The 27,841-nt window shown below is 41.0% G+C and overlaps 1 protein-coding gene across 1 annotated transcript in view; it reads right to left on the bottom strand.

Annotated features, from left to right (window-relative positions):
• Positions 1 to 1,757: 1,757 nt before the first annotated feature.
• Positions 1,758 to 27,841, bottom strand: part of PRORP (protein only RNase P catalytic subunit) — a 138,247-nt gene continuing 112,163 nt past the window's right edge. Inside the window, exons 5-7 of the mRNA XM_026513588.4 lie at positions 6,943 to 7,091; positions 3,381 to 3,576; positions 1,758 to 2,067 (exon numbers count right to left, since the gene is read on the bottom strand). Coding sequence (XP_026369373.2) covers positions 1,936 to 2,067; positions 3,381 to 3,576; positions 6,943 to 7,091 — 477 coding nt within the window. The 3' untranslated portion in view covers positions 1,758 to 1,935. The remainder of the gene's footprint in view (positions 2,068 to 3,380; positions 3,577 to 6,942; positions 7,092 to 27,841) is intronic.

The raw sequence follows: 27,841 nt of genomic DNA, 5'->3' as shown, positions 1-27,841 counted from the left end.
TGCTCCTTGTGAGGTATTTGCATTAAGTTTTTAGATAAGCTTATTTTACATTAAGTTTTTAGATAAGCTTATTTAACAAATGCCTTTTTCTTTTTAAAAAATTTTCTTAAAAGTAGGATAGTTCCTTTAGAAGAAGTTTAATTTACTGAAAGCACAGTTTTCTAAGTATGCAGTTAATGAAATTTAGAAAATAAGCAGATTCGATTTATGAGAACTTTCTGATCCTCAGCATCTTTAATATTATCGATTTATCAAACACTTTCCTGGAGAGCTGTTTTGTCTAGGCATGCAGCAGGATAGGATCCTGTAAATGGATAACAAGATGAAACATCCCCTCCTGTGTTTTTCCTGGTTGGTCTCTCTCCGCATACTACATACCCTACTTACATTTGTGTACATGGTTTTATGTAAAAGAGGTAATTTACTTGCTTATTTCATGTAATAATTTTTTTAAAAAAGATTTATCTAGGGGCGCCTGGGTGGCTCAGTTGTTAAGTGTCTGCCTTCGGCTCAGGGCGTGATCCCAGAGTCCTGGGATCAAGCCCCACATCAGGCTCCTCCACTGGGAGGCTGCTTCTTCCTCTCCCACTCCCCCTGCCTGTGTTCCCTCTCTCACTGTGTCTCTCTCTCTGTCAAATAAATAAAATCTTAAAAAAAAAAAGATTTATCTATTTATGAGAGCTCTAAAGACAGAGCGTATGTGCAAGTGGGGGGGGGGGCAGAATCTTCAAGCAGACTCCCTGCTGAGGAGTCCGAAGCAGAGCTCAATCCCACAACCCACGAGATCATGACCTGAGCCAAAAACAAGAGCCGGAAGCTCAACTGACTGAGCCACCCGGGCATTTCTAGATAATTATCTCCTTAATGTTAACATTTTTTGATATGTTGTTGTAAATGCATCCATTTTAAGTATTTAGTGTGATAAATTTTGACTAATATACACATATACCTAAGTTATCATCATCCAGATCAATACGTACAACTTTTATCACCCTCCAGAAAGTTCTCTTGTGACCTTGCCTCAGGCAACTACTGTGATTTTTTATCACCATAGATTGGTTTGGCCTATTCTTGAATATTAAACCATACAGTATGTATGTATGACTAAGTAAAGAACATAAAGTATTGGGACATGAGTATTTCCAGTTAAAATCAAGGTCCAGTGAGGTGTAAGCGGGCTGGCAAGCAGGTAAAACAGAGGCAAATATGAAAAGTTATGACTTGTTAAACTAAGTCAAACTTGATTAAATGAAAAAAAAATCTGTATCCTTTAAAAAGCTCTCATATACTGAGTGACGGAACTAATAGAGTTCACAAAATATTGAACCAATTTGAAAAAGGCATTGTAGCATGAAGAACAAATGACCACAGGCTAAAGAGAATGAACTCCTCCTTTTCCTCCAACCCAAATCATTGGTTGATAAGTAAAAGTTGCTAATAAGCATCTGATATCTTGGCCAGTTTATCACAAAGGACATGAAGTGATTCAGTGTGAGTAGGAGATAATCTGTACAGGATGAGATGCTATTGGAAATGGGAGAAGGGGTTTAGAAACAACGTGAGCAGCCTAGGCCTAGATGCATTGATTCTGCTATTGGAGAACCTGGAAGGTGAGGTCAGGAGTAGCAAAATGGATATCGGAAGCACTTGTTGCCCAAGTAAGTGGGGTAGCTGGCCCACCAGCAGAAACGTAGGCTTCACTCTGCCTTGAGTTCCCCAAGTCTGCATAAGTCTCCAAAAACAAATGCAACTGGTTACGAAAAGATATTATATTTTATTTAATTAATAAAAAATCAATTTGTTGACATGCAAACCAACTGGACCAAACAGGACAAAGTGGATCACGCAGGAGCACTGTTCTAAACAAGGATCAGCTGAAGAGCTCTGATGCCGACCAGAAGGGCACCCAAACACGAGGTTAGCCTGGGGTAGTCTTTATGTCTTTCGGTGAAGGCAAAGCCATTTGGTTGGCACTTCATAGGAGTATCTTTCCACCATGTCTTCATCATATGGTATGTGCCACGAGTCTCCAGTTGTTTGCACCACTGTGTCATAACTGGGAATATGCTGTTGAATTAAAAAGTGAACCAAACATTGAGAACAACACTAAGGGTTACCTGGCCATTTCCCTTTCTTTTCTGACAACTTCTCAGTTTGTTTCAGGAGTATTCTCTCTTACTTAACAATGGATTTTCAAAGAACAGCTAGCTCTATGAAGATGAATCCTAGTATAGGGGTTCCTTTTTCTGGGGGGGGTGTTCATTTTTAAGGTTAAAGATTGTCTATAGAAGCATCACATTTATAGGCGATAGTATTCCTTTTCTTGCCTTTATCAGTTTTGTATGTGAGAGAAAATTTGGTATAATCAATAGCAGGGAAATGGTATAACGAACTCCCAGGTACCACCCAGCTTCAACCATTATCAACACATGGTTAATTTTATTTCATCGATACCACCCCTCAAGATTATTGTGAGGCAAATCTCAGAGATTATATCACTTTTTCTGTAATATTCACTATGTATCTTTAAAAGATAAGGATCTATTTTATAAGTTCAATACTATTATTACACTTAAGAGTCAATAAATCCTTATCATCAGATATGTACTGTTCACACTTCCCCAGTTATTACATGTGCATACATATATTCTACAGTTGATTTCTTTAAACAGGAGTCAAAATTGGGTTATTACATCGTGACTGAATTATCTCTTGATTTTAAATAGAGCTTTACTTTTCATCTCTATTCTTCTTGTACTTTTCCATTGTTGAGAAAACCAAGTCATTTGTCCTGTATCATTTCCCACAGTCTTGATTTTCTGTACAGATCTGTTGTTTTGTATGTTTTTTGACCATTGGACGATATTTACCATTGATTAGTGTATTTTTCTACAATACCTCGCCTTTGGATTTTCTCCCTTTGCTTTCACATAAGAGACATTCCTTGTATTTGCAGAAATCTAAACTAGAATCAAAGGAGAACTCAGTCGAGACCATGCTGCAGAAAAGGATTACCAGGAAAAAGGAATTGCTTAGCAGAAATATGATGAACCATAAGGGATAAGGAATTTTCAGCTATTGCAAATAAATAGGAAAATAAAAAACATGTAGGAGGGTAATAATCGATGACATAAATGAAGTCACCATTGATGACATCTCAGATGTTTTCACTATGTCAATTAATGTGGGGGCTGGTCTGTGAAAACTTTTGCCCTGGCAGACTTTCTGTTTCCAGGAACTGGCTAATTCCAAATACCAAACTACAGCTGAGAAAAATAAACCATTTAAAACCTCCAACTAGTTGTAATATTCTTTGACTATGCCACATTCTTCCTATATACTCGACTCTGTTGCCATTATGTAGAGAACCAATAACATACCTGAAAGGTTAATTTTGATCCTTCAAACCTTCTAGTAATTGCTAGCTGATGTCCCTGCTGCCACTTAAAGAAGAGGCGCTGGGTCTTGGCATCACGTAGACAGGCCTTGTGGTCCCGCATCAGATCTTTTGTGATAAATCTACAGTGGTTCCCCGAGTGCAGTGTGGCATACAGTAGGAACGGGTCATCCTCTGAGCTGAGTCAGACATAAGAAAGAATACAATCAAGTACAGCCCCCAGGAGGCAGAGGATAGCGTTCTTTACCATGCTTTTTACTTCTTTTTTTTAAAGATTTTATTTATTTATTTGACAGAGATAGAGACAGCCAGCAAGGGAGGGAACACAAGCAGGGGGAGTGGGAGAGGAAGAAGCAGGCTCATAGCGGAGGAGCCTGATGTGGGGCTCGATCCCATAACGCCAGGATCACGTGCTCTGCATCTTTTTTAAAAGATTATTTATTTATTTATTTATTTATTTATTTATTTATTTATTTATACAAGAGACAGAGAGAGAGAACACAAGCTGGGGGAGAACACAAGCAGAGGGAGAGGGACAAGCAGACTCCCCGATGAGCAGGGAGCCCCACACGGGCGGGAGTTGATCCCAGGACCCTGAGATCACGATCTGAGCTGAAGTTAGATGCTTAACCGACTGAGCCACCCAGGCGCCCCAGTCCTCTCACTGCTAAGTGACATGATCCCAGTGATGCTTATAATCCAACCACTTCCAAGTCTTTTGCTAGCAGACAGCACTAACTAGAACACAAATCGAAAGCTAAGGGGAAGGGAGTGCCAATGCTCAAGTTGGCTCAATTGGGCTCTTCCACTAAAATGGAAAATTCTAACAATAATTCCCTCTTCACATTCAAAAGTTGGTTCTCTGTGTGCCCCGGGTGTTGTTCCTATTTGCCTTATCCACCACAGAGCACACCCTTCCACCCCTTTCCTCACTGAAACTCGAAAAATGTCCATAATATTAATAGGGCAGGATGAGACTTCCTTGCAAGCTACCAAAAATAATGGGCTGCCTCAAAGCTAAAATTGGTATCTCAAAGCAGCTTCTGGGAAGTCACCCAGATCCGCACCCGAAGGCATCTCCTGCTTTGAGAAGAGTCCGTGACTCAGAGTCTCCAACGGACCCTCAGCTTCAGCACTTAGCACCGGAGGAGGTGTGCTGTGAGAACAGCAGTAGCCGCCTTGGCTCAGGAGACTCGGACTGCAGCACGGGATAGGTCTTATGTCTGATCCAAACGACCCAAGTAGGACCCTTTGATGTTTATTTTATACTAAGCTATTTCAAATGAAATGATAAATGACTGCAATCTATCTGCCTTAAAAATCCCCAAGAAAAAGAAAGAAAGAAAAAAATGCAGGGGCTAATGGGGCACAAGATGAGAAAATGTGGTAATCGCTGGGGCTAGTTGACAGTGACATGGGGATTCACTACACTATTCTCTGTAGTGTTTGTTTGAGAAGACTTCTTTGGCACATCAGTGGAAAATCAAAGTAATGTTAAAAACTTAAATATTCGGGGGTGCCTGGGTGGTGCAGTCGTTAAGCGTCTGCCTTCGGCTCAGGGCGTGATCCTGGCATTATGGGATCGAGCCCCACATCAGGCTCTTCCGCTGGGAGCCTGCTTCTTCCTCTCCCACTCCCCCTGCTTGTGTTCCCTCTCTCGCTGGCTGTCTCTCTCTCTGCCAAATAAATAAATAAAATCTTAAAAAAAAAAAAAACTTAAATATTCAAATCCAAAGCCATAGAAGGTCACTTTAAAGAACACCATGAATACAAGTCCCAAACCAAGCACAAGACCAATTTCCATCAGGCTTCTTGGTTTTACCACCACATTTATCCAATTCCTCCACCTAAGGAAAATAATAGTGATGAGGACAGCGCTACATATATGCTGTTCATGTACTTGGTGCCCTGCCACCGTTTTACATGTATTATTTACAGGTATTCTCTCATTTAATTTTCTTAATAACCCTTTGGGGGTTACATATGAAGAAGACAGAGAAGGGAAACACCTTCCCAGAGAGGAGGTGGCAGGGCCATGCTCTGAATCTGGGTAGACTAATTCCCAAGCCTGTGCTCCTCATGTCTACCCACTGTTGCCTAAAGTGAGTGAGCGAAGAGCGTTACTGTTGTCTTCTCCTCTTAGAGAAGCAACCCCTTCCGGGAACACATAAAAGGACTTAGCTAAAGAAAAAAGGGATTGGTTTGGGCTCTGAAAGAGGGGCTGGCCTCCTGCTCCATGCATTAAGAGCCGTTTCACCTTCTTAGGAATAAAAAATTGGGGGAATTCTGACAAATCCTGAAGCTATCACATTCAACATAATGAAACCTAGATCCGGGGCTGAGGGACACCCATTATCCATGCAAAGTTGGAAATAAACTTTTGTCAGCATAAACCATATGTAAAACTCAGTGTATTTTAAAACTTTACATGTACTGTTGAGGATCTGTGCCCCTCTGGAGTAGATGCTTTCTTCTTTATGGACACTGTACCATTTTGTCACTGACCTTGTTTTCCATGTTCCTTTGGCTTCCTGAGAAGTTGCTCCTGGCAACATTCCCTTTATATTTAGGATAAAATCCAGATTTCTTGCTTGCCTACCAGAGTCCACAAGGTCTTCTGTACTGTGGTCCGCGCCTTCTCTTTGACCTCAGAACCTACCTACTTTTCCTCCTGCTGCCACAGCTCATCTGTACTGGTTTGCTTGCTTTCTTCAAACACACCGAACACATTCTTGCTTTGTGGCTTTTTGAACACTTGCTGTCCCCTCTGTTTGATATGTTCTTCCATCCACCCTCCCATTTTCTCAAAAGACTCCTTCTCTTTGGATTTTATCTGATTTATTTATTTATTTGAGTGAGTGAGAGAGAGAGAGAAAGAGAGAGAGAACACAAGCAGGGGGAGAGGCAGAGGGAGAAGCAGACTCCCCACCGAGCAAGGAGCCTGGTGCCAGACTTGATCCCAGGACCCTGGGATCATGACCTGAGCTGAAGGCAGGCGTTTAACCCACTGAGCCACCCAGGCGTCCCAGCTCCTTCTCTTTGTACCTGTCCTCTCCCAAAGGCTATTCCTGATCACCCCATTCACTACCCTCTGACCCACCCCCTACCTAATCCTTTTTTAGCTATTTACTCTACTTTATTGTCTTCTTAGCATTGATCACTGCCTGGAAATACGTTACCTTTTTATTTGTTTACCTGTTATTTTAAGTCCCAGGAAGGCAGGGACTTGGTGAAGAACTGCTGTTTTCCAAGAACACAGAAGGTGCTCATATATATAAAATATTTGTTAAATGATCTATGTAGGACCTCACGGCATGCATTCTGTGTACTCATCTCACTTCTGACTTTATCTTCTTCCTATTTCTCCTTTATCCTGATTTCCTCATCTATTTAAATTTATCCTGCTGTAGGAAGTATATTTTTGTAAGCTGCCTCAAATCTTTTTTTGGATTCATACGCATGCACTTTAAACGTGGCGAAAATAGGTAACTAACAAGCAGATGACTTGGGCCCAGTGTAATTCACCTAGTACCTTCAGTACTTACATGTTGTCAGCAAAGAAGCAGCTGGCTTGCTGTTGCACCTTTTTCATCTCATCCTTCCTCCACTTGGAGTGCTGTGTTAGCATGTGCTTTCGGCCCAGGACCAGCAGCTGCAAATTCTGCTTAGCTAGTTGAGAGACCACATTCAAGAGCTAAAAAACACAAAGCCAGTCCCCAAGAGGGCCAAGGGAAGAATCTCAAGTAAGTGGACTCGTTCTTCCAGCTGGTAGTCTCAATAGTAGTAAAAGTCTTTTCTGGTAAGGGGTAAGAAAACATTCCTTAAAATAATTTTCCATCTTTGTAAGCCTGAAGAAATGCTTCCTTATTACAAATTAATATCTAACACCTGCCTACTGGTCAGACTACAGTTCACTGCTCTGGGCGGGGGGGAGGTTCTAAGCATAGACAAGATGAGTTGTTTTTAAAGTGTGTTCCAGAGTCCACTGGGATAGACAGAGGGAGGTTCAACGAGGACGGGTTTTAGTTCGCACCCTGTTTCAACCAAAACAGCTCAGCTTTTGTATATTTATATATCAGTATTCTGCGTAAGTTTCCATTTGAATAAAGGGTTCTACTTTTTTTTCACGGTTTGTATACAGCTAGACTAGATAGCATCTTTTCAGCCAACTTTTCCATGTCATGATTCTGCTGAGACTGTTACCTTTCATTGAAATCCTTTTCTCCACTCAAAGATCTGTCAATTTCTATTCTCCAGTCTCCTTTTCAGTGAACCTACTCCCACTTTCTCTACTTCCCATCCATCTTGTGTGCGCATGACTACCTCTCAAAAGTCGGGATTTTTAGTACATCTAGTACCTTGGTAAGCTTGCATTACCATTCAACCTTTCATAAGAAGTCCATAGATTACTTTTATTTACAACTTATTAAACTAAGTTATAAATGGATATTACTAAGTAAAATAATACTTAATGAAAAATTATAATTTGTTATATACTATTGTATCAGAAATATAAAAGTTCTTTATAACAGCTGTTGAGCCTATGAAAATCAGGAGTTGAAAGTCACTGAAGAAATCAATTTTCTTGAGTCTTGATTGGAAAAGGCACTGATTTTATTATTTTTAATTATTATTATTATTATTATTATTTTTAAAAGATTTTATTTGACAGGGAGAGAGCACGTGCGCATGCACACGGGCACAGCAGGGGTGGTGGCAGAGGAAGAGGGAGAGAGAGAAGCAGGCTCCCCGCTGAGCAGGGAGCCCGATGTGGGGCTCAATCCCAGGACTCTGGGACCATGACCTGAGCTGAAGGCAGATGCTTAACTGAGCCACTCAGGCGCCCCTAAAAAGGCACTGATTTTAATCTAGCTTCCCTTTACTCATAATTTCTTCCCATGTAGCCTTTTAGGATATTATTTAAAATTCTTTAATCAAAAAAACATTCATTTATTTGGTCAGTTGTCAAATATTGCTTTAGCACCTATTATTTATTCTTAGACTTAAGAATGAATTTTGTAAGGGCCAGATTTTTTTTTTTAAAGATTTTATTTATTTATTGGACAGACAGCCAGCGAGAGAGGGAACACAGGCAGGCGGAGTGGGAGAGGAAGAAGCAGGCTCCCAGCGGAGGAGCCCGATGTGGAGCTCGATCCCAGGACTCTAGGATCACGCCCTGAGCCGAAGGCAGACGCCCAACGACTGAGCCACCCAGGCGCCCCTGTAAGGGCCAGATTTTTAATATTACTGCTTAATGCTTTCGATTTATATCGCTCATCCTACTCCACTACTAATCCTCTTATGTTAGGAAACTGCGTTTGGTTTTATTATCCCTAATTACTAGTTCTAGAATTAAGATAGAGTGGACACAACTTGCCCACTGAATGTTTGCTAATTCTTAAGCAGAAAAGTATACCAAGACCAGCATAAGGCCTCTAAACCCAAAGCTTTATTATCAGTAAAATATAATTCTTTCCTTCAAAGTTGGGAATAGTGGCTTCTATGTTCATTCAGTTATTTCCCAGGTCTCTCTATGTGTAAGGCATGTGGTAGATATCTGAGTCTATGAAATTTTAAAAAATATGATCCCTTAGGCACCTGGGTGGCTCACTGGGTTAAGCATCTGCCTTTGGCTCAGGTCATGATTCCGGGGTCCTGGGATGGAGCCCCATATCAGCTCCCTGCTCAGCGGGAAGTCTGCTTCTCCCTCCGCCTCCGCTCACTGCCACCCCTTGCGCTCTCTCCTCCTCCTCCACCTCCTCCTCCTCCTCCTTCTTCTTCTCTCTCTCTCTCTCACATAAATAAATAAAATCTCCCCCCCTCCAAATAAAAAGACATGGTCCCTGTCTTTAGTGAGGGAGTGCCTATCAAGGCTAGGAAAATATACACGCTGGCTCTACATTTGTTAGATGGTTAATAAATATTTTCTGCTTAGCTGAAGAATATACTCAACATCTATTTTTATCCATCATAAAAGTTGCTCATTATTGAAAACATGAAAAATATAGACCAGAAGAAAAACAAAGAAGAAACCACTCATACCTTACCACCCAAACACTGTTAACATGTATTTACCAGTGGTTTTATTCCATACATTTTTATATAATCGTTTAAGCCATCATTTTAAAAGTTAGGCTAGTAATCAAAAGAAAACATCTACACTGTAAGGAAGTTTGGCTCATCGATTCAAATACCTCAAAAGACACTGAGAGGTGCATCGCCTTCAGAATGCACTTACAACATCCATCCTTCCTTCCTTCCTTCCTTCCTTCCTTCCAGATTTTATTTATTTATTTGAGAGGGAGAGAATGAGCAGGGGGAGGGAGAGAGAAAAAGAGTGGGAAGGACAAGAAGACCCCTGTTAAACACAGAGCTCCATGCAGGGCTCCATGCAGGGCTCAATCCTAAGACCCTGAGATCATGACCTGAGAGGAAGTCAGAGTTTAACTGCTTAGCCTTAAGCCGAATGAGCCACCCAGGCACCCCTATAACATTCCTTTCCTACAGCTATGCTGAGATTACAGATTATTTTCAGTGAGCCCAATTATAAATGGCAACTTAATTCATTACGAGGAATGACAAATACTTTAAAATTTTCCATATGAATTTCCACTGAGTTAAAGATACAAAAAAAAAAAAATTCAAACAAAAACATTTTTGATACTCATTGCTTAAGTTTTCATACAACTGGGAAGACAGGGCTTAAAGAAAAACACATTTGGGTCTTCAGAGCTATATGCTGGTGTAGATAAATGGCCTTGAGTTTACTAATTTAAGTTAAAAAAATAGGAACCCAGAGAAGAACAGAAAAGGATTAGCTTGAACTGCTCTGGGGCACCATCTTGTGGCTTAGAGGTCTCTACTAGCAGCAGCTCTCTCTCTGAAACAATGCAAAGGAGAATAAATGAAAGACACAGGAAAGAATGATATGTATACAGAATAAAGGCACTGGCCTGAAAGTCTATGACAGTCTAGCTATGAGCCGACTTCCTCTGGGGTAAATTCCAAGGCTGGATCCAGTGGGCTGGGTCAGAGTCATAGGTATACTCAGAACAGTAAAGAGAAAGAAAATTTACCTTAATACTACATTAGATCAAAAATAAAACTGGGAGGGATTTCCACTTCTAGGAAGATGGGAGTAGATCTACTTTCTCCTATCTGTACCACTAAGTACAACTAAAACCCCCAGACGTTACACAAAACAAACACAGCAAGACCCTGAAAGTTTGATGTTTCCAAAAATCAAAATGTTTCAAACACATTTAAGATATAAAATAACAGCATAGGGGTGCCTGGCTGGCTCAGTTAGTGGAGCATGTGACTCTTGATTTTGGGGTTGTAAATTTGAGCTCCATGTTGGGTGTGGAGATTGCTTAAAAATAAAATTAAAAAAAAATACAGCATAAAATGAGATTTATGTCTATTTTCCACATAAAGCAAAAAAAAAAAAAAAAAAAATCAGAAACTAAAAAAAAGAAGACCGTGAAGAGAGAAAAAAGCAGACTGACTAGGGACCTGGGGGCATGAAGAATGACATGGCAGTGAGTTCCCTGGGTTTTCTTTTTGCCTCATATATCCTAGACTTGGAGCCGAAGAAGCCGGAAACCCAGAAATGCCAGTGGGTACAGACAAAAAGAGCCCAACAAAGGCGTGTTTTTTCTAGCCAAAGGACCAGGAAAGAGGCCATCTGGCAAGACAGAAAACTTGTTAACAATGATGACACCAGCAGAGTGTGATATTGTGTGTGTGTGTATACATATATATGTGTATATATATACACATTTGGGACTTCATATATACATATATATACATATATATATATATATATATATGTATACACACACGCACATACATGTAGTATCCAGAGGAGCCATTAAAAATCCTATACAAAGAGATACACTAAAAAATACTATAGATTATCGGGAGTTAAGATGGCGGAGGAGTAGGAGACACCGTTTTCAGCCGGTCCCCCGAGTCGAGTGGGATAGGTACCAGACCAGCCTAAACAACCACGGAACCAGCCTGAGACGCAGGAAGACGCATCTGGATCTCTACAAATGAACATCTCCAGCGCTGAGTATTGAGGTACGAAGCGGGGAGCCATGAAACCGTGCACAGATATCGGAAGATAAACGGAAGGGGGAGGGAGCCGCCGCGTTTGGGCGCCGGGAAGCGGCAGCCACTTGCACGGGAGAGCGGGCGGGCTCGTGGTCGGCACCCGCAAAACAGCAGACTGAGACCGTGAGCCGGGTGCGCGCGCCACCAGGCATCTCGCGGAACCCCGGAATCCCGGTGAGCTCACTGGATCCAGACTGAGACCGGGAGATCCGGGAGCGCGCGGGGCGGCTGGCGGCGTTAGAAACACAAAGGACAGAGACGCGCCGGCCCTGGAAGTGAGGGCTGGGACGCCGGGTGTGGGGCGCACATCCCAGGACGCTGCAGGGTTAAGCAGCACCAACAGAAACAGAGTTAAAGTGGCCAGAACATTAGTAGAGAACGGGCCGCAATCCCTCTGTTCTGTGACAGAGGCTGAAATTCGGCCGCTGCTGCTCTGACCCTCAGAAGAGGCACAGCAAACCGCCAGGGAAAGCCGCCAGAGAACAAAAGCCTGGAAATACCGGCTCAGAGAGTGCCCATCCCCATCCCCCCTCGCAGGGGACGCGGAGACTCTACCCAAACAGGGCTGCCTGAGTATCGGCGCGGCAGGCCCCTCCCCCAGAACACAGAAGGCAGGCTGAAAAATCAAGAAGCCCACAACCCGGGCGCCTGGGTGGTGCAGTCATTGAGCGCCTATCTTCGGCTTAGGGCGTGATCCCAGCGTTCCGCAAAGGAGTCCCTCATCGGGCTCCTCCGCTGGGAGCCTGCTTCTTCCTCTCCCATTCCCCTGCTTCTATTCCCTCTCTCGCTGGTTGGCTGCCACATAAATAAATAAATAAAATCTTTAAAGAAGAAGCCCACATCCCTAAGATCCCTATAAAACAAGGGGCACGGCCTGGGACCCAGTCAATAATTTGGGCTCTGGAAACCCCGCAACCTTTCCTCATCAGAATGACAAGAAGGAGAAGCCCCCCCCAGCAAAGAAAAGACAGTGAGTCTGTGGCCTCTGCCACAGAAATAATGGATATGGATGTAACCAAATTATCAGAAATGGAATTCAGAGTAACGATGGTCAAAATGATGAGTAGAATTGAAAAAACTATTAATGAAAAGGTTACTGAGAATATAGAATCCCTAAGGACAGAAATGAGAACGAATCTGACAGAAATTAAAAATTCTATGAGCCAAATGCAGGCAAAACAAGAGGCTCTGACGGCCAGGGTCTCAGAAGCAGAGGAACGGGTTAGTGAATTGGAGGATGGGTTAATAGAGGAAAAAATGAAAACAGAAGATGGTCTTAAAAAAATCCACGCCCACGAATGTAGGTTACGGGAGATTACTGACTCAATGAAATGATCCAATATTAGAATCATCGGCATCCCCGAGGGGGTGGAGAAAAACAGAGGTCTAGAAGAGATATTTGAACAAATTGTAGCTGAAAACTTCCCTAATCTAGCGAGGGAAACAAACATTCGTGTCCAAGAGGCAGAGAGGACCCCTCCCAAGCTCAACCACGACAAACCTACGCCACGTCACGTCATAGTGCATTTCGCAAATATTAGATGCAAGGATACAGTATTGAAAGCGGCCAGGGCAAAGAAATTTCTCACGTACCAAGGCAAAGGCATCAGAATTACGTCAGACCTGTCTACACAGACCTGGAATGAGAGAAAGGATTGGGGGAGCATATTTAAAGCTCTTTCAGAGAAAAACATGCAGCCAAGGATCCTTTATCCAGCAAGGCTGTCATTCAGAATTGATGGAGAAATAAAGACATTTCAGAATCGCCAGTCACTAACCAATTTTGTAACCACGAAACCAGCCCTACAGGAGATATTACGGGGGGTTCTATAAAAGTAAAAAGGCCCCAAGAGTGATACAGAACAGGAAGTCACAGCCAATACAAACAAAGACTTTACTGGCAACGTGGCATTATTAAAATCATATCTCTCAGTAATCAGTCTTAATGTAAATGGTTTGAACCATCCCATAAAACGCCACAGGGTTGCAGATTGGATAAAAAGAAATGACCCATCCATTTGCTGTCTACAAGAGACTCATTTCGAACCCAAAGATGCATTCAGACTGAGAGTAAGGGGATGGAGTACCATCTTTCACGCAAATGGACCTCAAAAGAAAGCTGGGGTAGCAATTCTCATATCAGATAAATTGGATTTTAAACTACAGACTATAGTTAGAGATGCAGAAGGGCACTATATTATTCTTAAGGGAAGTATTCAACAAGTGGATATGACAATTATAAATATATATGCCCCCAACAGGGGAGCAGCAAGATACACAAGCCAACTCTTAACCAGAATAAAGAGACATATAAATAAAAATACACTAATAGTAGGGGACCTCAACACTCCACTATCAGAAATAGACAGAACACCCTGGCAAAAACTAAGCAAAGAATCAAAGGCTTTGAATGCCATACTCGACAAGTTGGACCTCATAGATATATATAGAACACTACACCCCAGAACCAAAGAATACTCATTCTATTCTAATGCCCATGGAACATTCTCAAGAATAGACCATGTTCTGGGACACAAAACAGGTCTCAACCGATACCAAAAGATTGAAATTATCCCCTGCATATTCTCAGACCACAATGCTCTGAAATTGGAACTCAACCACAAGGAAAAATTTGGAAGAAACTCAAACACTTGGAGACTAAGAACCATCCTGCTCAGGAATGACTCAATAAACCAGGAAATCAAAAATCAAATTAAACAATTTATGGAGACCAATGAGAATGAAAATACAACAGTCCAAAACCTATGGGATACTGCAAAGACAGTCCTAAGGGGGAAATACATAGCCATCCAAGCCTCACTCAAAAGAATAGAAAAATCTAAAATGCAGTTTTTATATTCTCACCTCAAGAAGCTGGAACAGCAACAGAGGGACAGGCCTAATCCACGCACGAGGAAGCAGTTGACCAAAATTAGAGCTGAAATCAATCAAGCAGAAACCAGAAGTACAGTAGAGCAGATCAACAGGACAAGAAGCTGGTTCTTTGAGAGAATCAATAAAATTGACAGACCCCTGGCAAGACTTATCCAAAAGAAAAGAGAAAGGACCCAGATTATTAAAATTATGAATGAAAAAGGAGAGGTCATGACGAGCACCATTGAAATTGGAAGGATTATTAGAAATTTTTATCAACAGCTATATGCCAATAAACTAAGCAATCTGGAAGAGATGGAATCCTTCCTGGAAACCTATAAACTACCAAGATTGAAACCAGAAGAAATTGATTCCTTAAACAGGCCAATTAATTATGAAGAAATTGAGTCAGTGATAAACAACCTTCCAAATAACAAAACTCCAGGCCGGGATGGTTTTCCTGGGGAATTCTACCAAACATTCAAAGAAGAAATAATACCTATTCTCCTAAAGCTATTTCAAAAAATAGAAACAGAAGGAAAGCTACCAAACTCATTCTATGAGGCCAATATTACCTTGATCCCCAAACCAGGCAAAGACCCCATCAAAAAGGAGAATTACAGACCGATTTCCCTAATGAATATGGACGCCAAAATCCTCAACAAGATACTTGCTAATAGAATCCAACAGTACATTAAAAGGATTATCCATCACGATCAAGTGGGATTCATACCTGGGATGCAAGCGTGGTTCAATATTCGCAAATCAATCAGTGTGATACATCATATCAACAAGAAAAGACTCAGGAACCATATGATCCTCTCAATCGATGCCGAAAAAGCATTTGACAAAATACAGCATCCTTTCCTGATTACAACCCTTCAGAGTATAGGAATAGAAGGTACATTTCTCAATCTCATAAAAGCCATCTATGAAAAGCCTACTGCAAATATTATTCTCAATGGGGAAAAGCTGGAAGCCTTTCCCTTAAGATCAGGAACTCGACAAGGATGCCCACTCTCGCCACTATTATTCAACATAGTACTAGAAGTCCTTGAAACAGCAATCAGACAACAAAAAGGGATCAAAGGTATTCAAATCGGCAAAGAAGAAGTCAAAATGTCTCTCTTTGCAGATGACATGATACTCTATATGGAAAACCCAAAAGAAGCCACTCCCAAACTATTAGAAGTTATAGAGCAATTCAGTAACATGGCGGGATACAAAATCAATGCTCAGAAATCAGTTGCATTTCTATACACGAATAACGAGACCGAAGAAAGAGAAATTAGGGAATCCATCCCATTTATAATAGCACCAAAAACAATACGTTACCTTGGAATTAACTTAACCAGAGACGTAAAGGACCTATATTCTAGAAACTATAAATCACTCTTGAAAGACATTGAGGAAGACATAAAAAGATGGAAAGATATTCCATGCTCATGGATTGGAAGAATTAACATAGTTAAAATGTCCATGCTACCCAGAGCAATCTACGCTTTCAATGCTATCCTGATCAAAATACCGAGGACATTTTTCAAAGAACTGGAACAAACAGTCCTTAAATTTGTATGGAAAGAGAAAAGGCCCCGAATCTCCAAGGAACTGTTGAAAAGGAAAAACAAAGCTGGGGGCATCACAATGCCGGATTTCGAGCTGTACTACAAAGCTGTGATCACAAAGACAGCATGGTACTGGCACAAAAACAGACACATAGACCAATGGAACAGAATAGAGAGCCCAGAAATGGACCCTCGGCTCTTTGGGCAACTAATATTTGATAAAGCAGGAAAAAACATCCGGTGGGAAAAAGACAGTCTCTTCAATAAATGGTGCTGGGAAAATTGGACAGCTACATGCAAGAGAATGAAACTTGACCACTATCTCACACCATACACAAAAATAAACTCCAAATGGATGAAAGACCTCGATGTGAGACAGGAATCCATCAAAATTCTAGAGGAGAACATAGGCAACAACCTCTACGACATCGGCCAAAGCAACCTTTTTCATGACACATCCCTAAAGCAAGAGAAACAAAAGATAAAATGAATTTATGGGACTTCATCAAGATTAAAAGTTTCTGCACAGCCAAGGAAACAGTCAGAAAAACTAAGAGGCAGCCCACGGAATGGGAGAATATATTTGCAAATGACACTACAGATAAAGGACTGGTATCCAAGATCTACAAAGAACTTCTCAAACTCAATACACGAGAAACAAATAAACAAATCAAAAAATGGGCAGAAGATATGAACAGACACTTTTCCAATGAAGACATACAAATGGCTAACAGACACATGAAAAAATGTTCAAAATCATTAGCCATCAAGGAAATTCAAATCAAAACCACACTGAGATACCACCTTACGCCAGTTAGAATGGCAAAAATAGACAAGGCAAGAAACAACAATTGTTGGAGAGGATGTGGAGAAAGGGGATCCCTCCTACATTGTTGGTGGGAATGCAAGTTGGTACAGCCACTCTGGAAAACAGTGTGGAGGTCCCTTAAAAAGTTAAAAATTGAGTTACCCTATGATCCAGCCATTGCACTACTGGGTATTTACCCCAAAGATACAGACGTAGTGAAGAGAAGGGCCATATGCACCCCAATGTTCATAGCAGCAATGTCCACAATAGCTAAATCGTGGAAGGAGCCGAGATGCCCTTCAACAGATGACTGGATTAAGAAGTTGTGGTCCATATATACAATGGAATATTACTCAGCTATCAGAAAGAACGAGTTCTCAACATTTGCTACAACATGGACGGCACTGGAGGAGATAATGCTAAGTGAAATAAGTCAAGCAGAGAAAGACAACTATCATATGATTTCTCTCATCTATGGAACATAAGAACTAGGATGATCAGTAGGGGAAGAAAGGGATAAAGAAAGGGGGGGTAATCAGAAGGGGGAATGAAACATGAGAGACTATGGACTATGAGAAACAAACTGAGGACTTTAGAGGGGAGGGGGGTGGGGGAATGGGATAGACCGGTGATGGGTAGTAAGGAGGGCACGTATTGCATGGTGCACTGGGTGTTATACACAACTAATGAATCATCGAGCCTTACATCGGAAACCGGGGATGTACTGTATGGTGACTAACATAATATAATAAAAAAATCATTAAAATAAAAAAAAAATACCATAGATTAAAAAATAAAATAAAAAACTCACTATAGGTATATAAAAGTGGAATTCTATAAAAAGTTCAAGTAGCCCATAGGAAGGCAAGAAAAATAAAACAAACAAAAAATAGAGATGACAGAAAACAAAAAATAAAATGGCAGGCATAAATCTTAACATTTCAATAATAACATGAAATATAAAGGCTTTTTTAAAAAAAAGATTTTATTTATTCATTTGAGAGAGAGAGAGAACGTAAGCAAGGGGAGAGGCAGAAGGAGAGAGAGAGGGAGAAGCAGACTCCCTGCTGAGCTGGGAGCCTGACATGGGGCTGGAACCCAGGACCTGGAGATCATGACCTGAGCCGAAGGCAGATGCCCAACCACTCGAGCCACCCAGGTGCCCCGAAATATAAAGGCTTTTATTTATTTATTTTTTTAGAGGGGATTTTTTTTTTTTTTTGAGATTTGATTTATTTATTTGACAGAGTGAGAGAGCACAAGCAGGGGAAAAAGCAGAGGGAGAGGGAGAAGCAGACTCCCTGGTGAGCAGGGAGCCTGATGTGGGGCTCGATTCCAGGACCCTGGGATCATGACCTGAGCCGAAGGCAGATGTGTAACCGACTGAACCACCTTGGCGCCCCTATAGGGTTTTAACACACCAATTAAAAGAGGCCGGTAGAGTGGATTAAAAAACATAACCCAACTATATAATATCTAAAAGAAACTCATTTCAAATATACAAGTATAGTCTGCAAGCTATTCCTCAAAGGAAAGCCAGAGTGGTTACATTAATATTAAATGAAGTAGCGTTCAGAGCAAAGAAAACGACCAGCTATGCAGAGAGACATTCTGTGATAAAAGGATCAATCCACCAAGAAGACATAGCAATCTTAAATGCGTGTGTACCAAACAACGGAGCTGCAAAAGATGTGAAGCGAAAACTGATAGAATGTAAAGGTGAAATAGACAAATCCACTGTTATATTTAGAGACTTCAACACTCCCCTCTCAACAACTGGGAAAAGACCTAGACAGAAAATCTGCAAGCATATGGGAGAACTCAACAACACCATCCATGTTCATGGATTGGAAGACTCAAGACAGTAAAAATGTCAATTCTCCCCAGATTGATATGTGGGTTTTTAATGCAATTCCTATCAAAATCACAGCAAGATTTTTTGGTGGACAGAGACAGGATTATTCTAAACTTATATGGTAAGGCAAAGGAAGAAAAACACGTAAACAATTTTGAAAAAAAATAAAGTGGGAAGGAAGAATCAGTCTACCTCATCTTCAGCCCTACTACATTGCTAAAGTAATCTAAATTCTGTGATATTGGGAGGGACAGGCATACAGATCAACAGAACAGAATAGATGACCCAGAAACAGACCCTCACAAATATGCCAAGGGAAGATAACCTTTTAACAAATGGTGCTGAAGCAACTGGACATCTATAAGTAAAAAATAAACCTCTACTCAAATCTCGTACCTGATATAAAAAATTCAGTCAAAATAGACCATGGACTTAAATGTTAAACACAAGCTATAAAGTTTTAGGAAAAAAACCTAGGAGAAATATCTTCATGATGGAGCTACACAGAGTTCTTAGACTTGACATCTAAGACATTATCTATAAAAGGAAAAATTGATAAATTGGACTTCATCAAAATTAAAACTATTTGTCTTATGAAAGGCCCTGTTAAAAAGATGAAAAAGACAAATTACAGACTGGGAGAAAATACTTGCAAACCACATGTTCAACAAAGAAGTGGTTTCTAGAACACATAAAGAACTCTCAAAACTCAACAGCTAAAAAAAGCAAACTATCCAAATAAAACATGAACAAAGTCCTTTTGGGGCACCTGGCTGGCTCTGTTGGTAGGACATGTGACTCTTGATCTTGGGATCGTGAGTTCCAGCCCCACGTTGGGGGTAGAGTTTACTTAAAAACAAAACAAAACAAAACAAAACCCAAACACCTTGCACCAAAGAAGACATACATAATATATAAGCATACGAAAAGATATCCCACATTATTAGCTATCAGGGAAATGCAAATTATAACCCAATGAGGTATCACCACACACCCATCAGAATGGCTAAAATAAAAAAGACTAATAACACCAAATGCTGAGGATATGGAGAAACGGAATCACTTATATATTGCTGGTGGGAATTTAAAATGGTACAGACACTCTAGAAAACAATTTGGCAGTTTCTTGTAAAACTAAATATGCAACTACCACATGATCAAGTTTTTGTATTTCTGGGCATTTATCCCAGAGAAATGAAGACTTATGTTCACATAAAAACTTCTACACACATGTTTAATTACTTATGTTTATTCCTAATAGCCAAAATCCAGAAACAATCCAGATTTCCTTCAGTAGATGAATAAAGAAACTGGTATGTCTAAATCATGGAATACTAAACAATAAAAAGGAACAAACTATTGATACTGCAACAACCTGGATTGATCTTCACAGAATTATGTGGTGCGAAAAGGCCAAACACAAAGGTTATATACTATGTGAGTCCACTTACATAATATTTCTAAAATGAGAAAATTCTAATAATTGAGAACAGATTAGTGGCAGCTAGGGGCTAAGGAGGAGGTGAGGTCAGGCGAGAAGTAGATATGGCTATCACAGGGCAACAGGAGGGATCCTTGTGGTGATGGAAATTTCTCTATCTTGACTATATCAAGGTCAATATCCTGGTTGTGATAATACAGCTTGGAAAGATGCTACTACTGGAGGAAAGTGGGTAAAAGATACATGGGATCTCTGTGCATTATTTCTTACATCTACATATGAATCTCTGATTATCTCAAAATAAAAAGTAAACAAAAAAGCCAAATCAAAACAAAAGATAAAACCTCTAAAACCAAAACTGGGGCTTCTAAGGACAAGGGGTATGTGACAAATATCCAGTGTGCACGGGATGGTCAATAGAAGATATAAAAGGCAATCCTCTCCTGAGACTATAAGCAGGAAATAGGTTTAGATGAGAAAGATAAAGAAGAATTTTCTTGAGCTCAGGGCAGTCCTGACCATAGAAGCCACAATCCACTCTGGACGGTTCTAACCTGAGAAACCACGAGATGGGAGGGACAGTTCTGGGCCTATCTAAGGAGTCTAGAATCTGTGCAACATAGAACAAACGAAATAGTAGTGCGCCTTCTACAGAATATCTAAAATTCCACATTGATTTCAGAACTTCTCTGGGTACCTCAAGGTTAACCTGCGATTAGATCTCACATACCCCTCACCTCCCCGCTGCTCCTTAAGATGTCTAAAGGATAATTTTCCAAAAACCAGAAGAGTAAGAATAAATTTCAGACTAATATTTGATGCAAACATTTTCTGGTTTAGGCTTTCATTCTAACTTGGTTTATCTCCTGCAGGAACAGATAAAAGGTTTTTTCTTTTACTTGTAAGTGACACACTTATTTTTGGTATAAAATCGCTGAAAGGTAGTTCCTGAGCTTAGAATAAAAATACATTTGGCAGGGCTACATGTGTTAGAAATAACTGCGTAGGGATACTCAGGAAGTAGAAAAGCTGCCTGAGAGGTGGTAGAGGCCAATGAGGGCAAGAGCTTTTCTGAGTAATCCCAAACAACAAGCGTAACTTCCTTTCCCTATTCTTAACTTTTTACCCCGCCGCCTGCAGTCTCTGGCACTTCCTGGGTTCTATGGACTGTAGATCTTCAAAAACTCTTAAGCCTTTGGGATCTGATGTCTACAGAAATTAGTTTTATGCCAGTTCTTCAGCAAGATAACTACAATCAGTATACCTTACATTACATTATGAGATACCTTCTGGAAAAAGTTTTGGAAACAATCCAAATGCTCAATAAAAGATAGATAAACAAAATGTGTAAATGCGTACAACAGAGTATCATTCAGTCTTGAAAAGGAATAAAATTCTGATACATGCTACAACATGGATAAACCTGGAAGACATGTTAACATTATCTTAAGACATTCGGCCAGACACAAAAGAACAGATATTATATGATTCCACTTATATGATATACCTACAGTAGTCAAATTCATAGAGACAGAAAATATAATGGTTCAAAGGGGTAAGGGGAGGGGGATGAGATATTGTTTAACGGGTACAGTTTCAGTTTGGAAAAGTGAGAAAGTTCTAGAGATGAATGGTAACGACGGGTGCATGACAGTGTGAAGTACTTAATGCCATTGAACTGTATACTTAAAAATGGTAACACAGTGTGTTATATGTAAGTGATGAATCACTAACTTCTACTTCTGAAACTAATATTACACTATATGTTAACTAACTGGAACTCAATAAAAACTAAAAACTACGAAAAAAAAGGTTAACATAAATTTTGCACTATGTATATTTTGCCACAATAAAAGTTTAATTATTGAAATCTAAAAATATAAACTAAAGTAGGTAAAACAGCACAATGAACTAGTGAGTGCCTGTCACCAGCTTCAATAATTATCAGCTGCTGGCCAATCCAATTTCATCTGTCTCCCCACCCAGATTATTCTCCCTTTCAGATTATTGTGAAACAAATCCCAGACATATCATTTCATCTATAAATATGTCAGAATGTACGTCTAAACATGAGGACCCTTTAAAAAAATAAGCGCAATGCCATTATCATATCTAAAAAATTAACAAGAATTCCTTAATATCAGATATACAGTGTTCATCTGAGTCATAATTTTTTTTTACAGTTTAAAAAAAAATCAGGACCTAAAAAAGCTCCATATATTGCAATTGCTTGATTGCAGTTAAAGAAATGTGGCTGTTTGTCTTAACAGAATTTCCTGCACTTAGATTTCGCTGACTTCATCCGCATGGTATCGTGTAACATATTCTCCAGGCCTGTTCTTCTTATAAATTGGTAGTTGGATCTAGAGACTCAGTCAGATTCAAGGATTTTTTGGGTGTGCACTTACGTGTGTGCGCGCGTGCATGCACGCCCTTAAAACTGTGACAACTCCAGTTCATTCATCAACCATTGGGGTACTGGAGATACAGGTAGAAAGACACAGTTATCCCTAACATCCAGGAGTTTGCGGTCAAATGACCGTAACAGAATTTAGTAAGTGCTCAGAGAGAGCACAAAGGATGGGCACTTAAATCACACTGTGGGTGGGGAGGGTGGTCAAGGAAGTCTCCACAGAGGAAGCGACAGCTGAGATTTCAGATGAATTATTCAGGCAAGGAATGGGAGTTTCCAAGGACAGGGAGTAGCATGTTGAGGGTGGAAGCTCTTTATAAGTACACTGAATTCCAGGAACTGCAAAGGTGTCAGATGCGTTTCACGCAAAAGTGTGGGATGACAGTGAGGAATGCCAGAAAAAAGGCTGGAAATGAGTGTAGAGGTCAGATCACAAAGGTCATTGTGAGCTCTGATAAGGAATCTTTTCCCACCTGAAGGCAATGGGGGAAAAGCAAAGGATTGAAAACAGGCGCATGACATGACTGCCAATTTAGAGAGATCAAAATTGTAAACTGCAAGAAGGCTGAACAAGGAGATCTAGTAGGGGGCTTTTGTGGTAATTCAAGTAAGAGATGAGAACTGAGGCCCTGGCAGTGAAGATGGAGGGAAGAGAGCCATGTGAGCATTAGTAGAGCAGAGCTAATCAGGCTTAGTCATTGATTACACATGGGAAAGGAGGAGAGGGAAAAACCAAGGAAGACTGGGACAACTGGACAAATGATGGTAGCAAGACAGGATCTTTGAGAAGAAAAGCTCACGATATCCCCAGGTGGGAGATATCCAGTGGGCAGCCTAGTTATGGGACTCTACTATTTAGCAGAGGGCTCTGGGCCGGAGATAAAGATTTGGAGCCATCAAGGAGTAGATGAGGTGTCACAGGAAGGATACAGACTTAGAAAGGAATAAAGCTGAGGATGAAACATGAGGAATCCTATTTTTTGAAAGGTAGAGTGACGAGAAAATAATTTAATGTAAACTGAGGAACAGTGAGAGAGATGAAAGAAAAACCAGGAGATGGAAGTCTCTCAGAAAGACTTTTAAGAGCATTTCAAGAAAGGAGAGGCTAAGTATCAGTGCTCACAGAGACACCAAAGTGCAGCCTGCAGCCTGGAGGAGCATTTTGACGACACCACAGGGCAGGAGTGAGATTTCAGTTGGTTTCCTAAACTACATACGGTTACAGTTTGCTTTGTCCAGAGAGACTATGTCTTGCAAGCAGGGCTCTATTTTGCTTACCAAAAATAACAATCAATTCTGCTTTTTCATTTCAGAAACTGCATTGTGCGTCCTCTTCAAAGTTTCCAATTTCCAGAAGCTTCAGTGTGAAGGGAGGGGGTCATTTTATTTTATTTTATTTGTTTTTAAGATGGAAGAGACTTGACAATATTTATATTCTGATCAGAAAAAGTCAGCGGGAAGGTAGAGGCTGAAAGATGCAGGCATAGAGGGGATGCTCGCTGGAACCAGTTTCCTGAGAAAGCAGGCAGAGAATCTAGAGAACAGGTGAGAGAGAACATCTCTAGCCGGGGTTTGGATTTGAGCAGAGATAAACTGGTGTGACTGTGGTGTGTGTGTGTGTGTGTGTGTGTGTGTGTGTGTGTGTGTGTGGTGTATGTCGAAATACGAGCTCGCTCCTCCTGACAGCGTCTATTTTCTGTGTGCAGCAGGAGGTGAGTCATTGGCAGAAGGATGGTGGTGGGGGGAGAGCGGGAGGCTTGAGGGCAGAGGCACGGAGGAGATACAGCCGGTGGGAGGTTGGAAGTGGGAGCTGGCTGCAGATGCCCAGAGCAAGCCAGTGAGCATAAAAACCCAGAACAGGGTGGAAGCCAGGAGTGCCTAGAGGCAGCAGCAGTGGGCACAGTAGGGAGACTTTCAGCACTCAGCGTCCTGGGTGAGTGAGAGGCCAGGGTGAGTAATGATCACCCCTTGCTCCACATTCACGTTTGGGCAAAAGGCACTTTCAGGTCATCTGATATCAGTCTCCTACTTACTACTGAAGATACCATTCCAAATTTGTATCAATATAGGATCTGTGGTTTGGGGGTCCAGGCCTGAGTCAGGAATTCCAAGTTCCTATTTTATTTATTTGCTCAGATTGCTTTATTTTTAAAACGTGAAATCAGGTACCCTCCTACCCACTCCACTCCCCCACTATCCTTAACAGTATTATGAACATTTATCTATGAAGTCATCATCAACAAAACTGTAAAATAACATCACAGCCACATGCAATTTCTATATGAAAAGCTCATTGGAGAAAGGATCTCAAAACCATGCGGCTTTCAGGGCACGCTCTCTCTGGCAATGCCTCCCCCTTCTAATGACTTTTGGAAACAACCAGGGGCCAATTTGATAAGGCAGCCCCGGAGGCCACATGTTAGTGCTGAAATATGTTTCCTTCCTCAACCTACCTCTCCACCTTTAGCCCAACCTCTCTCCTTTCAATGTGGAGGAGTGGTGGGGGAATGGTGAGGAGCAGCTGTATTTACTTTCTTAGCCCGACTGAAGGGCAGCTCCCCCCCCCCAATTCTATTCAGCTAGTCAGAGCCCGGTACCCAGTGGATAAGGCACCCAGTGTCATTCCCTGGCACCTTCTGATGCTGGTATTCGATGTGTGAAGGAAGTTCAAAGATCCTGCACTCAGCTGTGGACAGTTTTCTTCAAAGGATCTGATATAGAAGGAGAGCTTGATGAAAGTAGAAATTGTTCTCAATGAAAATGGTCAGCAGCTGTTATAGGTGCAAACTGTGACCAGGTGGGGTGTTTGAGGAGCAAGGCACCGTGCACTTGACCAGTCTAAGCTTTCGGAGGCCTCGTTTTTCTCAGATAAAACCATACAAATGCTCACACCGAGGAAGATGGGAAACGATTTTGTCTTTGACCTGTCTCCTCTTTATACATACACACAGCTAGAGTTCAGCACCTGAGCTGCACAAGGAAGCAGCTTAACTTTAAATAGAATGTTGAGGGCCGCCTGGGTGGCTCGGTCAGTTAAGCATCTGTCTTTGGTTCAGGTCATGATCTCAGGGTCCTGGGATTGAGCCCCACGTGGGCCCCCTGCTCAGCAGGGGAGCCTGCTTCTACCTCTCCCTCTACCCCTCCCCCCCAGTTGTGCACACACTCTCTCTCAAATAAATAAATAAAATCTTAAAAAAATAGAATGTTGATGTTAAAGAGATTATTTTCTCATTATTTGTAAGTGGAGAGACTTAAAATTCCATAAAAAACAGAAAAAATTTCTTAAAATAACCATAAACAGCCTGCATATAGCTCCAACATAAAAGGATACCAATTTCTAATACCGGTTAGCTAGCTTTTTTGGACACTAAGGCCAGGAAATACACATCCACTTTTTATGGAAAGCAAGAAAAGTAAACAAAGACTCTTCAGATCTTTTTCTTTCACGTGCATTAATTAATTGTGACAATTATTCCCCACAAACTAAGAGAACATGAAATCACTTTAGATGCACAATGATCAATGAACTCTATAGAGGCAACGTTCTCCCAGACTCGGAAGACTACAAACACAATGTTTATAAACTGACGCACTGTGCTCTCTACAAAGTTTGCAGCAGAAAAAACAAGGCAAGTCATAACTTACACTAGAACAATGGAGTTTTCTATTTGTTTCTGTATTCCTACCATCCGCAGGTAAGCTCATACCCAGTTCCATTCTCTTCTTTGTCTTTGTAACGCTCACTAAGTTTTGGGGAGAGAATTCCTGCCCTAGAGATAGTCCTCAGGTGACTGCTATATTTGACATTTTTCTGTGTACCTCTGAAAATGCCACCAAGGAAGAGGGCAGGAAACTCACCAAAGCTGTGGCTCAAGGCTTCTTGTCACGTTTTCATTTGCTAACAACTTACTGGTGTGGTCTCAACCTCAGTTCTACCTATGGTAGCTGGTGCTGCTCACAGAGAGAAAGAGAAAGCGAGATCATTCTTTACTTAAGATTAATGACATTTCATTGCTGGAAGTGCTCAAGAGCTATATACCATGTAAGATACAGGGTAACACTTGATGAAAATGGGTGAATTGGAAGAAGATGAAAAAAGGAAATGTTTTAGAGAAGGAGCAGCAGCGGGGTGAGGAGGGGAAAGGAAGCTTCACTGGGTGGTATTCAAGAAGTGGAAGCTTCAGGAAGCCTGGTGGTCGAGTTCCAGAGCAGAGAGGCGGGGACTGAACCAGAGTCCTGCTCCCATCTGTGGGACCATGGACTCTGAACACAGAAGATTTAAAACTCTGATGACTCATTGACTCTATCAAATTCTTTAAATCTCTTGGAAGGAAGTACATACACAAATACTATCACTTTATTATGATGTCATAAATGATCCCACTACATTACATTAGACTCACCATGTCCTATATCCTGCTTTCGTCAGTCTTTGGTATTTTGGGGAGATTTCAATGATCTCATGTTGTCTTTAGTCAATGAAACAATTCTACTGAGGAAGAGAAATGCCCTTCCTGACTTGGGAACATCCTGTCAAGTGTGGGATGTGTTTCCTGCGTACCATGTCTCTCCGATGCCATTAGCACCCACACAGTTGTCCAGCCTTTTAGAGAATGATTAAATTGGCCAAGATGGATTTCCCCAGCTAGCCGAGAGTCAGCGCTGTCTAGAAGACAGAAGATTTCACTCCTGACTCATAGTATGACTTTTCTCCAAACATTTACATGCACTCTTTGGTCTTTTTAGTTTCTCTGTAAGATATTTGTGTTTCCTTTGTCACGGTGGGGCAGAAAAGGACAGTATTTTGAAGACTGAAAACTAATTTCAGGAAGATTAATTTAACTTACTCTGATGCCTTTTAATTTCCACTTTCAAAAATTTATTAAAAATTTCCACCAGGGTTCTAGATCTAGTTTATGTACAGGGAGTAATCTGCTCACACTGGTAAAGTATGTAAATACTTTCAGGCTCACAGATACCATTTAATGACTAGAAGAGAAAAAATAAGATGAGGGAACTGTGGAGGTCTGAAAATTTGTGTAGCCTTTCCATGGTTGCACTGATCCACCTAGCCTCTGTTTTGGTACAGAGCCACATACAACTGCACACTATGGCTGTTGGTTTTGTTTTCTGGAATAATCCTGTCAGTCTAAAATAGACAAAAGACCTAGGAATATAAAAAGACACCTTGGATATCTCCAGTTAATATTCAAGTCATCTATACAGCTCCGTAGTGGAAGGGCTTATATATAGTAAATGGAAACTGAATAGAGACATAAAAGAGACTTTTCCAATTTATATCTAGTATTTGATAGTATAGTAATTAAGAGCAACAAGCTTTGATGTCAGGCTGCCTGGGTTCAAATTCTG

The sequence above is a fragment of the Ursus arctos genome, unplaced genomic scaffold, assembly GCF_023065955.2.
Source record: "Ursus arctos isolate Adak ecotype North America unplaced genomic scaffold, UrsArc2.0 scaffold_37, whole genome shotgun sequence".
NCBI classification, from domain to species: domain Eukaryota; kingdom Metazoa; phylum Chordata; class Mammalia; order Carnivora; family Ursidae; genus Ursus; species Ursus arctos.
This window is presented reverse-complemented; position numbering and strand designations above follow the sequence as displayed.